The sequence below is a fragment of the Triticum urartu genome, chromosome 7A (genome assembly GCF_056163025.1).
Source record: "Triticum urartu cultivar PI428250 chromosome 7A, HENAU_Tu73, whole genome shotgun sequence".
Lineage (NCBI taxonomy): Eukaryota > Viridiplantae > Streptophyta > Magnoliopsida > Poales > Poaceae > Triticum > Triticum urartu.
Window position 1 is genome coordinate 100,780,985 of NC_141879.1, and position 14,185 is coordinate 100,795,169.

General features: G+C 44.5%; 1 protein-coding gene across 1 annotated transcript; it reads left to right on the plus strand.

The window, feature by feature from the left end:
- Positions 1–5,271: 5,271 nt before the first annotated feature.
- On the plus strand, positions 5,272–6,979 carry LOC125522232 (F-box protein KIB4-like). The gene has a single exon (XM_087533543.1). It carries the CDS (start codon positions 5,534–5,536, stop codon positions 6,977–6,979), a length of 1,446 nt encoding a protein of 481 aa, XP_087389669.1. The 5' UTR covers positions 5,272–5,533.
- The last annotated feature ends 7,206 nt before the right edge of the window (positions 6,980–14,185 follow it).

Sequence of the window (14,185 nt, forward strand, 5' to 3'; positions counted from 1 at the left end):
AGCGCCCGCTCTATTATTTTGATTTGGTCCGATTTGTTGATCTAGTGTACATATTTTTTTATATTATCTAATTAAAAATTAAAAATGTTTATTTTTGTTAAATGAAAAACACAGGTAATGTATAAAGTTGTCTAAAAGGGAATACGAGAACGAAACCAGGGTTTGCTTATACATTAGTTCTCCATCGGTTTCTAAATATAAGGTGTATTAATTTTAATGAAGTCAAACTTCTTTATGCTTGAGCAAATTTATAGCTTTTTTATAAATACTTACGAAACCAAATCAATATCATTGGATATCATCTTAAAAAAATCATATTCATTTGGTATTGTATAATTTATATTTTTTGTAGTAACTTCTCTGAGGGATTTTAAAATAAACTTGGTCAATCATACAAATATTTGATTTTTATATAACTAAAACACTTATATTTTCCCCCAACAAAGAACACATTATAGTTTGGAACCATTTTACCTTATCGTGATCATTTACTAGGTACGGGTGATTGCATATTTCTTAGGCCCTGTTTGTTTGGGTTGCGGAGAAGCGGCTGGAGCTGGGCGAGAAGTGGGCTGGAGCAAGTAGAAGTTGAGAAGACCAAAAGACCTGTTTGGTAATTTTTTAGGCCAGCTGATGAGGCTAGCTAGTGGTGGAAGTCTACAATGCCCATAGATGATGATGTTATTTAAACGCTGATTTATCAGGTTATATGCTGCATGTATCACTAACAAAATTTCATTAACATATCCCTAAAAAAATTCCAATAACATAGGCAAGCATGTACATACAATATGAATTATACACTTGTTCATGTACCAAGAAAAAGCAATATGAATCATACACAAAGTTCATGATAAGAAAATAAACACTTCTTCAAACACTTGTTTAGGTCCAGATTTGCACACAAATAATCAAATACACACTTGTTCATGTCCTGATTTGCATAGTCACGCACAATCAAACAACTAAAAATCATACAACGTTAATCTTCAGTTAACAGCAGGCAACAGTGGAGGGGGTGTCGTGGAGGAGCGTCAGAAGAGGACGAGCACATGGCGGAGGAGATCTTGAGCCGTGTAGGCCGGCGATGAGGCAGGGAGGCGCGCGGCGGGGAGATCTTTGTGTCGTGGTCGAGCCGGCGACAATCTCACAATCGTCATGAGGTGCCTCCGGTGGGAGATGACGGCGAGGCTGGTAAGGCTGGCGGATGCGCTCAGTCAGGGAGGCAGGGAGGATGCTGAGGAGTGAGCTTCGGGAGCAGGAACAAGGCAAGGAGGAAGGAGGAGAAATCCGACTGGCGGTAAGGCGAGCACCGGCCGCCGAGATGGCCGGATATGGCAGCAATGGCGACCTGTAACACTAGTCCCTTCTGTTTCTTCTCTCTCTCTCTCTCTTGGGCTATCGGGGAGGAAATGGGGCGGGAGTGCGAGCCGAGACATGTTTCTGAAGGGGTACCACTTATATATATCTATGGTATGTTGGCTGTAATTACTGCAAAGTAGAGCGGCAAGGTTTTGTGGGAGGGGTGAGAAGCCGGTGGGGGACGAGGAAAGCTTGTGTGTAGGTGCTTTTGCTTCACAGTACAATTGGGAAGGTGGCTTCTATCAAGCCAAGCAACATATGTCATGTGTTTGTTTGGGTTTGTGCTTTTAGGGGCCTAAATGCACCAAAAATCGAAGCTCAAGCCCAAACAACACATGGCCTTAGACTGTTTAGGCTTCAAACTACAAGCAGGCTCATCAAGTTTATCAGGACCCACTTCAATTTGATTGAAATGCTGGTCAAACAAAAAACACACGATTGAAATGAATAGATTTCTACCAGTGTCACATGGAAGTTAAAAAAGAGAAAAACGAAAGGAATCAATCACTTGTACGGAAGTTCAAAAGTAAAAGAAAGTTCAGGAAAGAAAAAAAAGAATATTCGCTAAAACACTGGACCCTAATATCCGGGGCAGGTCAATTGGGGGGGGGGGGGGGGGGGGTTTCCTCCGGATGCCCCTATGTCTCGCTTCACGCGAGACAGAGGGAACCCTCGCGTAAGGCAGCTCGAGATGGGCCGAACCAAGTTCGCTCGAGGCCACAACCTCGTTTTCATGTTCTGTTTTTTTTTCACATTTTGTTTATTTATTTTACTTTTTTTACACTTTCAAGAATTCTAGACATATATTTTACAAAAATATACTTTACATAATGTTTTGAAAAATATTAATCATGCAATTGAATTTTTTTTAAATGTGTATAGAAAAAACATTGACCATGTATACGAAAAATGTATACAAAACCTATACAAATGTGTCAAAAAAGTTGATCATGTATTTTAAAATGTTAATCAAGCTTTTGAATAAAATGTTGACCATGTATGAAAAATATGTTAAACTTGTATTTGAAAAATATTAAATTTGTATATAAAAATGTTGATCATGTATTCAAAAAATGCTAAATGTGTATAGATTTTTTTACCATGTATTAAAAAAATTTAAAATTGTATTTGAAAAATCATAAATGTGTATAGAAAAAATGTTGACCATGTATTAAAAAATGTTAAAATTGTATTTAAAAACAATAATCAAGCATTTGAATAAAACATGTTAAGTATGTATAGAAAAAGGAAAACGCTAATCTTCAGCCGGCTGATGCACACACAACATCCGTTGCTTGCATAGCCTCGGGTTGATTTTGATTGAGCGCTCGCACCGGTGACAAGTCCCGTGCAGCTAGTTTTTTTGGCAATAAGCGTCTTGTTTCACAAGCTTTCTGCAACACAGATCTTGTTTCAGAAAGAAAGAATGTTTGGTGGTGAAGTATTTCTTTTGGTAACGGGATCTAGTTTCAGAAAGTTTCTGCAATAGAGGTCTTGTTTCAGAAAGAAGAAAAATGATTTGACGTTGAATATTTTCTCTTCTGCAACAAGGGTATTGTTTCAGAAACATAGTCCCGGTTGTAGAAAGTACAGAATGAACACCTCGCGTTAGAGCGTACGAGGGCAAGCATTGCAACACGACTCATGTTTCAGAAACATAGTTTCGGTTGCAGAAATCGCCACAGGAGTGCCCGGCGTGAGAGTTCATCGTTGTTGCACTAGAGTAGAGGCAGCTGCTCGGGGTGCTGGTTCGAAGGAGGCGCGACGACTCCGGCGCCAGCGACGCTCCATGGCTGAGGCACTCAGGCCATGGCCGGGCAGTGGTGCTATCTCAGTGGATCTTTGCAACAAGGTCCTTGTTGCAAAGCCATGAACACAAACAATCTAGCTGTTGCGAAGGCGCCCAATTGCCTTGGACGGTAGATCGGAAGGCTATTTCGGACGGCATCCAACGGTTGCCGAGGCGGCTGATCTTATCGGTTTATCACCGGGCGGACGTATATAGCATTGCCATAGAAAAAATGTTGACCATGTATTAAAAACTACTCCCTCCGTTCCAAAATAAGTGTCTCAAGCTTAGTACAAATTTATACAAAAGTTAGTACAAAGTTGAGACACTTTTTTGAGACGAAGGGAGTATTAATTGGTATTTAAATATGTAATCGAAGATTTAAAAAATATTAAAATTTGTATATAAAAATGTTGACCATGTACTCCAAAAAATATTAATCTTGTATTTAAACATTGTTAATCAAGCATTTGAAAAATGTTAAAAATTTGTATGGAAAAAATGTTGACCATGTAATAATTTTTTTTTGAACTTTTATTTGAAAAAATCATGTATTAGAAAAAAATTTCTTGATGTATACCAAAATTATAGAATGAAAACAAAGGAAAAAGAAAGAACAATGAAAACAAAAAAAACAAAGGAAATCAAAGAAAATTAAAAACAAAAAAGAAACCGAAGAAACAAGTGCAAACGAATGGAAAAACAGTGAAAACCGATAAGAGCAAACGATGAGAATAAAGAAACAAAGAAACCGAAGAAACCTAATAAAAAGAAAACACAAAAAAATGAAAAACAAAAGAAACCAATGAAAAAGAATGGAAACCGAGAAAATCCGACAGAAACATTAAAAACAAAAGAAAACTGATGAGAAAAAGATAAATAAAAATGAAGAAAGAAAGATAAGCAAATAGACAGTGAAAATTGAAAAAGAAAGAAATAAAAAGGAAGAAGGAATAGAAAGACCAATGAAAACCAGGAAGAGAAAAAACCCTTGCATCTAGATCCGTGTGATCATTTGGGTTTATCTCCTGATGAACGTTCGTCGGATAATATTTCCAAAAAATATATTGAAAATGAATCGATCGCTCGCGCGGAGCACACGGCGCTCGGTCGCGAAACAGACGCCCCTCCGCTCACCTCTGCAAACGCGACACAAGCCTGCCTGCCCCCACAGCGCCGCCAAATGCGACAAAGACGGCGGAGCCAAGCACCGTCTCGCCGCTACCTTCCGCTGCTAATTAGAGCATCTCTAACAGAGCTCTCAAACCCCCAAATTCTTATAAATAATTGTTTTTTACAGTTTGCAAGTAAAAAATCACGTAGACTAGAATTCTTAACTCTCAAATCCTTAATTTTTTTAAGGGTCCAACCCTCAAACCTTTTACCAACCCTAAAAAGTAAGGGTTGGGAAGCAAAACCTACCCCAACCCTCGTTTGGCGGTTATCCTCGCGCGGGAGGGAAAAATCCTCCCAACTCCCGCGCCCACGCTCGCGTCCGCCGCTGCTAGTCGCCTCGCCGCCGCCGGCCGCCCCATCGACCTCCCGCACGCCCGCGCCCGCCCCGCCCCCAACCACCGACCTCTCCTCCACCTCCTTCCGGCCGCGGCCGCGCTCGCCCCGCCCCCAGCCGTCGCCATCCGTCCCGCCGTCCGTGCCGCCCACCGCCCCGCCGGCTTCTACTCCCGCACGCCCGCCCGCTGCCTCCGGCTCCCGCCCCCCGGCCCCTCCGCCTCCGTGCCCTCCGCCTCAACCCGCCGCCACCGCCCTCCGGCCCGTGCCCGCTCCCGCGCCCTCCGCCTCCCGCCCCCGCGCCCTCCGCCTTCGCCTCCGCCTCCCACCCCCCGGCCACTGCCCTCCGCCCGCGCCCGCCCCGCCCTCTGCCCGTCGTGCACGAGGTGCTCGACGGTATGCCCGCAATGACAACGTCGTTCATGAGGAATATTCTGTTATAAGGGTTGGGTTTGAGAGTTCTAATTTTTGTCCCTGTTTTTCAATCCATAAAAATGCATAAAAAGATCATTTTTGAATCCTTAAAACGTTAGTTAGGGTTTAAGGGTTCTATTAAACATGCTCTTACTCCTGGTTCTCCGGGCCTCTCCGGTCGTTGGGTGGTGTGGCCGGCACCCTTCGAAGGCGTAGTGGAGCAATCGCCGGGAATCCTTGAGGTAACTGCTCAGATTCGAATTCTGGATCTTTTCCGAAGTTTCTACGGCAACAAGTCCCCGCCGTTTCGTCCTTGGATCCGGACTCCCTTCTTCCAATCGGATCGCAGGTGATGTCGGAATTACACAGGCTTATCTATATAAGTGCAGCCAGGTCGATGTGCTCTTCTTCTCAGATTAGATACACAAGCCAAGTCCTGTTGGTTTTGCAATCGCTCCAATGGAGGCCTCCTGTAGCTTAGCCAGGATAGTGAACTTTGCACATCTTGGCCTTAGAATTTTGCCCAAGTTCCTCGCTCTTTCTCCTGATTCACTGGGGAAATTCAGAAAGGTCTCACCACGGATGGAAACTGAAATTGTGCTGAAAAATTTGCCGGAGCTGCCGCAGGATGTATTGGGAAAGGTCTCACCGCCGTTGGAAACTGAAACCGTGGTGAGAAATTTGCCAGAGCTGCCGCAGGATGTATTGATGGAAATATTTTCACTCCTCGAGATACCTGACCTCATGCGTGCGGCCTCTGTCAGCACCTCCTGGCACTCTGCGTATACAAGCCTATGCAACGAGCTTGAGCTGTACAAACGGCCTCAGACGCCTTGCCTCCTCTACACTTCTGAATCTGCTGGTGAGAACGTCGCTTGTCTCTACAGCCTCGCGGAGAATAGGGTCTACAATTTAACTCTCCCGGATCCGCCCATCCGCAGTAGGTATCTTATTGGGTCCTCACATGGTTGGCTAGTTACCGCAGATGACAAGTCTGAGCTCCACCTTATCAATCCGATCACTGGTCAACAGATTGCTCTCCCGCCGGTGATCACCATCGATTATGTAGAGCCAATCTTTGACGATGCAGGTACAATTGTTAAGTATGGATTGCCCGAGCAAGTGTACTGTGCGGACTCAGGCTCCAAACTCGTTGATCCCAAAATGTTAACCTATGCTCCCGACGAGCTTCGTGACCACCTCTATGTCAGGGCATTTATCTTTCCGGATCCGTCGGCAGGAAGCTACATTGTGGTTCTCATCCACGGTCCAGAAGGTGAGCTTTCGTTTGCAAGGATAGGAGATTGTAAGTGGACCTTGCTGCCCCCTGGTTGGGACTATAAACAATGCATCTACATGCATGATCTATTGTATGCATTCACGGGAACGGGAAGAATTGATACTTTTGATCTCACTGGCCCTACCGTCACGAGGAACATAACTATAGATGAGATTGACAATTACATTAGCTGGGACATGTGGTATGTTGTTCAGGCACCGTGTGACGGCCTGCTTCAAGTCCGCAGAAAGATTGAACTAATAGATGCGGCTTCTGAGGACCTCATAGCTATTAAAACTAGAAAAATCTTGTTATACAAAGTTGATATGGCAGCAGAAGAGCTTGTGGAAATAAATGGCTTGCAACATCACGTGTTGTTTCTTGGGTGTAATCAGGCACAGTACCTTAATGCTGAAGAATATCCGCAACTGAAGGAAAATTGTGTCTATTTCACAGATGATGAGCAACATAATTGGAGGTATAAGCCGAATCCCCGGGACATAGGTGTTCTCAACTTGGATGATGACAGTACGGAAGAAATTGTATCCCAGCTTTGGTGCAGCTGGCCCAGTCCCATATGGATAACACCCAGTCTTACAGTGATGAACTTGTCATTGTACGAATAGGTAGTAACATGGCAAGTCTATTAATATATGTATTTGCCACCAAGGAGCTGATGAGTTTGACATTTGTCTGTGTGGGAAACACATATATATTCACATATGTCATTGCGTCTAAGGAGCTTGATGAGTTTGATATTTGTATATGTGCGAAACACATATTTACTTCTTTTTTTGTGGGAATAATGAAGTGTACTTGCACTATTAGATATAAGGCGAACTTAAAGAAAATAAAAGAGGTAGTTAATGGATCTATATTTGGTTCAGAATCAGTACTGCAAAACAAAAATTTGCTCCTCAGGTCACCTGCACTTTGATGCGGATAGACCACCAAACTCAAAGAAACACGGGCAATTTTAGTTTTCATATTATAATTTGATTCGCTGAGCTATTTATTTTGTTGTGCCACATTTTTGTTCCTGTCTTTGATTCTCAAGGAGCACCGCTTGCCAACATTTCCTTACATACTTCCATTTTAGGAACCGCCACCCTTGTTTTTTTGACAGAAAATAGACTTTATTTGACGAAATAGGGTTTCCTCCCGCTTTGTATTACAAAGCAAACATCACCGATACAACCGGTGCTGGGGCGAAAGCAGCACATGCACGCTCAAAAGAAACAAAAGAGAAAAAGAAAAGAAACAAAAGCCGACACCGGTGGATCAACAAAAAAACGAAGAAGCTTCGCGACCGCCGCGCCCACTGGGATCCTCCACTAAGCTCCTATACTCCGGAGCGCCGGTACCAATCAACACCTCCAAGAAGGGATGTGACGATGACGATGCTGCCGCCAAGGGTTTCCTCCGGTACACGATGAGGAGAGAGAAAGGGTACCTCCGACGCCCTCCAGGAAGGTTCGGTGACTCCGTCAGGCACCACCGCGTCGGAGTCGGCTCGGCCGACATGGATTTCTCCCGATCCCAACCTTCACCTCGGGCGATCCGGAGCACGCCACCAAACAAACCACCACTCTGCGCCAAAACGGTCTTGAAGCTTCCGCGCCGTCTCACCACGGCACCGCAAAAGGGGCCTGCTCAACGAAGAAGAGGAGCCGGGACTCGGGACAGCAGCATCGTCGGCACGCGGGAGGGCCCAACCTCCACCGTCAACGACGGTAACCGACCGGGCGTGACAGCAGGAGCATACCGGTCCCGTGGGCCCACAGGTCCGGCCGGGTCCGTCGATGCCCGTAAAGCTACCGCCTTCACGCTGCAAAAGGCATGCCGTCGGCGCCACCACCTCGAGTCCGAGCCGCTCCTCCTCTGCGCCACGCAGAGGACGTCGAAGCCATGCCAATGGCCAGCCCGCTAGGACCCAGATGGGGCCGGGAGGGCCCAGATCTGGGCCGGGGGCGCACCGCCGGCCACCGCATGTCACCACGCCGCCCTGCCACCAAGCGCAGCACCGCCGCCTCGCCCACCTTCAGCGACCGCCGCCGAGTCGCTGGGCCGCCGCCCAGCCGAGCAGCACCGCTGTCGTCACCTGCCCCGGGAAGGGGACGAGCACGTGGGGACAGAAAGGCCCGTCGCTGCCGGCACCACCCGGGCCAGCGCCTGGGGCATCCGCCGGCGGCGGCGGGGGAGATCCAACAAAGGGGGTCCGCGAGGAAGGGGAGGGAGCGCGCCGCCCTGGCCACCTCCCGGGGAGGTGGCGCAGGGGCGGGAACAGGAGGGGGAAGGGGAAGAGGGGGGCGGGAAGGGCCGGGGCGCGCGCGCCGACGGCCGGTGGCAGCGGGAGCGGGCTAGGGCGGCGGCGGAAACCCTAGCGGGAGGGAGCGGGTCGGGACCTTTTGGGAGCGGCGGCGGAAACCCTAGCAGGAGGGAGCGGAAATAGACTTTATTTCTCATATGATTGTCATATTATTTACAAAAAGGTGAGAAATAAAGTCAGGGATCTCAGTATCCCAAGTACTGGAGTTGCTAGAGCTAAAAGAGTGCCTAGCTATGTCATCAGCAGCCGCCTGATTAGCCTCCCGAAAGCAATGCATAAAGGAGACTAGTGGTTGGGGCCCGCCATTGCGGGCTGCTTGAGAGAAAGCATGCACGCCTCATCATTATGTTAAAAAAAAATTCTCGCGTCACGTGAACATCACAACCATCTTAAAAGGATAAAGAAAAAGCCTAGAAAATCTTTTCTCCCAAAAAAGTCTCACTACCATTTAAAAAAAAATTCACCGTGACCAACCAGCATGCGCCACATGGCGTAGCTGGTTGTCCATCATTCTAGCGCCTTAATGGGTTTAATGTTCGCAGAGTCCAGCGACAGTTGCTTACACTCAGCAATAAGGGCTACGTCTGGACCAAAATATGCATCCATCAGGTGAACCAATTCCACTACAAACATACAATTAGACTCTTATATCAGTGTTGTACCACCACCCTCGTTCACCCTTCCGCACACATCTGCATCCTCCATTCCACTCCGAATTTTCAACCGAGAGTTGGCAGATTAGTGTAAGCCACCCTCCAGATGAAACAATGATTTTTACTATAGCCAGGCAGGATCAACATATTCGCCCAAAACAGATTATCATTATTTTTTTGCGGGTGAAAACAGATCATCATTTTACCTTTTATTACTTGTGTTCACGAAAACCTAAAAATCAAGTCTGATCATGCTACTAACAAACTATTGTTTGCACACGAACATGTCACCGTGTACCCTCGACGCCAGGGGTGATACACCGCAGCTCACGTCGAAGGATACCCGACCGGCAGCGCAATACGCAGGACAACCAACAGATGCTTTTGAGGACCCGAAATCCCCACACGCCCGGGAGGGACCCCGTCAGGGCGCGCGGCGGCTATGGGCTGCCCTAGGTCGACCTGATCGCCCCTAGGAACTCGAGGTTCGGCGCCCTGCAACAAGAAGCACGAATGACGAACGAGGAAGAAGAAGAACAAGGGAGAAGGTAAAAGATAAAAAGTGGTAGATGATTTTGTCTATTGTGTGTTGTTCAATCGTCCGTCACCTCTTATCTATATAAGAGGCGGATTGACTTTCCGTACAAGAAAATGACTTGCCTTGCCGTCCAAATCATCAAAATCTAACCAAATTCGGACTTCTCACGACCTCCGGCTCGGATGTCCGGCTCTAGGCCCGGATGATGCGAGCAAACCCAGATTTCTGCGACCTCCTACCCGGATGTCCGGCTCTAGGCCCGGATGATCCGGCTCTAGGCCCGGTTGATCCGACCAAAGCTAGATTTCTGACATCACTCCACTAATCGGGTTGTAACTTTTCATAAAAACTTGTATTAAGATGATTTTTATATCAAAATCAACTGTTTCGACGAGGCGCACAACTTTGTTGCTGAACACTTTTCGATTTGAGATCATCTTGAGGATGTTTCGGGATGTTTCATAAAGTCTGCAGTTGAAAAAGTTGTTCGGACGTCCGGTCTTTGTCCGGATCGTCCCGATTCTACCCGCATCATCCGGGGCTACACCCAGATCATGGCTTTATTTTTATGCTTATGTTCTTTGGGTTATTTGTTCGGCCCTCGGCCGGATGATCTGGACCCCGGTCCGGATGATCCGGCCATGCAGTGCTGCGGCGCATAGTTTTGGCTGTAGAACTCTCATACGACTTCGTATGGAAGCGATTTTTATATCAAAATCGTTCGTATCAACGAGACGAAGAACTTTGCTGTTTTAACTTTTTCCATCCGAGGTCATCTTAATTAGGTTTCATGCGATTCTTTAATCTGACGTCAATACAAGCATCTCTAAGATTGTCATAACTTTTGCATCCGAGCTCCGTTTTGGACCATCTCTATATCTATTTTGACCAGCTTGAAGAGAGCCATCCAATGGTAACATGAAGTCATGAATTTGACCTTATCTTGCTACAGACTCAAGTCATTTTTTGCGATCATGCCATTGTCGAGCGTCAACACATGCCACCTGTTTTTCGGCAAAATTAGTGTGCCGAAAAATAACTTGTACCGTGTTGGTTCTAAGGACGATGTCAACACTCCATTGGCCACTTTGCATGTGCTTAGGGCGATAAATATATATCGGCCATTATTTGTTTGAATCCTTGATGCAAACTTGGGTGAAACCTTCTCAACTTCATTAACAATCCGATGATAAAGTTCCATATATATGTATCTCAAGGTCATCCTTCGAACCATATTGTTCACCCTTTTGCTAGGATTTTGCAAATAATCAACAATAAACTTTCTTCAATCCTGACTTTCGGCTGCATAAAAAATTCATTAGTGGCCGAAGCGGTGGACTTCGGTTCGGCCTTACCTCTGTCAACGAGACTAAGCATCGGCTATTGATTGAAATGCAATACACCATGATTAATATAGTAGCCGGATGCTTGCTGTGCCAACTCTCTCGAATTGTCATGTCTAGAAATATGAACAATTTTAAAGCAACCCAAGGTAAATTTTGTATCTAGACATACCTCAAGATAAACTATAGGTGATTTGTTAAAACATTGATAACTCTTGGATATTTATTGCACTACTCATAACGAATCACCGAAAGCCTCAATATATATCACACGTATAGCATGTAAAAGGTTCAATCCGAATAACAATGCATATTCGGCTTTGATTAATTATGCAAAAAATATTCTAAGTGGCATGAGGCTTCACAAAATTGCACCATAAGGAGATATATAAACAACACCAACACCTTGGCTATTATGAATTCAACCATCAAAACATAATCTCCATAGTACTAGAGAGACAAGGCTAATATCAATAATATGCATGTCATAAATCCGATGCTCAATAATGAAACCAACAATGATTTGGCCTCTCATAGACTAGAAATGTTTGTAGGCCAAATCATATATATTAAATCAGAGCATAAGCCCACTCACCATTTCCGCAACTATGAATTGGTCTATGCAACATGTATTCAATGACATCGGTCATTATGTCTTAACTCCATTCAATCATAACATATGCATACATATAAATTTCCATGAGCACATACCTTGTCTCGCTCTCCAATCGAACTAAGGACGATGTTAGAATACCACATCGGCCATGCATTGACATGCATACTCTTAGGACGATAGATAAATATCAGCCATTACGATAAGGTCCATGTAGAATTCACCGACCAAAGTATGTATAGCCGGAATAAACAAATGAAATAAAAATTAAATATTTCGGCCCTTTGGATTAGCAACAAAAATTAGCTGATAAAATGTATAGAGATTTGGTAATACCCTCTCATGATGCAGAAAATTATGTCGCGTCCATGGATCGAAATGAATCCATGGAAGGTAATTGATCATACCTAGGGATGAATTCCATGGCAAAGGCATCAATGGCATGGTTGAAGGAAATGGATGATGTGCTAACCGAAGATTTTGATGTTGCGATGCACACCTTTGGCTTAATTTTTTGTTGCTTCCATCCTTCTCTTTCTTCACTTTTATTGTAGTTGTTGCAATATAAGCATCCACATCGTTTTTGTTTTGATTGATCCTCTTGGGAACCCATGCCATGTTCTTATTTCTCAACTCTTGTGCACTAAGATTTTGTAATTCCTTCTTTTGCCAATATGATAAGCCGAGTGGGCACCTCGGCTGTGATTCTGTTACGACCAATGACAATTCTTTTTTGGCCTTGTGCACTGTCAACTTCTTTTCTTCAGATTTGGCACTTTGACTCTCAACAATTGATTGCTTCATCTCATTGCGTGTAGTAGCCAATGTCAACACTTTCATTGGCTCTTTTTATTTGAGATCAAATCTGAAGTAGCACTCTTACGACCATCTCTTTTAACGCGGTAAACTTGCTTGACTACCTCTTTCTTCTTTCTTGAGATCCGTACCGATTCCTTATGATTGAAATGGTCTATAACATGTGATTGTTCAAATGTTGTTTTTCTCGGAGCTGCATAATATTGGTGAGATGGTCTAAAATAAGATAGAGAATGTGACCTTGTATCATACCTGTCCCATGATGGATCTGGATCTACATGAACATAGGGAGGCATCCACGGCATTTGCATTGGCGGCCCAAAATAAGGATATGAATATGTTGCATAAAAATTCCCACTTTGCCAATACCGATCCTGATATTTGCGCCTCAGGGGTGATCTTGGTTTCTTTGCATGATTCGGCCGATAAGCATTCTTCTCTTCACTCTTCTTTTGATATTTATCCAATATTTCAACGAAGGTGATTTTTGATCTCTTACACTTGCGCTTATTTCGGCCTTTGTTCTCTTTAGGTTCACTTTCATCGATCATTGGATTTGCTTGCTGCCCCCTGTCCTTGGCGTCTTCATTGTAGCTTCGACAGAATTCTCGGCCTCAAGATTATGTTCATTATGCTCTTCAACAACTTATCTTCTTGAAATCTTGATCTCGGCACCTGCAGTTTTTACCTTCTCTTTAAATGGATCGGCTTGAAGCAGCAGATGCATAAACTTTTTGAAGGAAATATGCCCTAGAGGCAATAATAAAGTTGTTATTTATATTTCCTTATATCATGATAAATGTTTATTATTCATGCTAGAATTGTATTAACCAGAAACTTAGTACATGTGTGGATACATAGACAAACAGAGTGCCACTAGTATGCCTCTACTTGACTAGCTCGTTGAATCAAAGATGGTTAAGTTTCCTAGCCATAGACATGAGTTGTCATTTGATTAACGGGATCACATCATTAGAGAATGATGTGATTGACTTGACCCATTCCGTTAGCTTATCATTTTATCGTTTAGTATATTGCTATTGCTTTCTTCATGATTTATACATGTTCCTATGACTATGAGATTATTCAACTCCCGAATACTGGAGGAACACTTTGTGTGCTACCAAACGTCACAACGTAACTGGGTAATTATAAAGGTGCTCTACAGGTGTCTCTGATGGTGTTTGTTGAGTTGGCATAGATCGAGATTAGGATTTGTCAGTCCGATTGTCGGAGAGGTATCTCTGGGCCCTCTCAGTAATGCACATTACTATAAGCCTTGCAAGCAATGTGAATAATGAGTTAGTTGCGGGATGATGCATTACAGAACGAGTAAAGAGACTTGCCGGCAACGAGATTGAACTAGGTATTGAGATACCGACAATCGAATCTCGGGCAAGTAACATACCGATGACAAAGGGAACAACGTATGTTGTTATGCGGTTTGACCGATAAAGATCTTCGTAGAATATGTGGGAGCCAATATGAGTACCCAGGTTCCACTATTAGTTATTGACCGGAAACGTGTCTCGGTCATGTC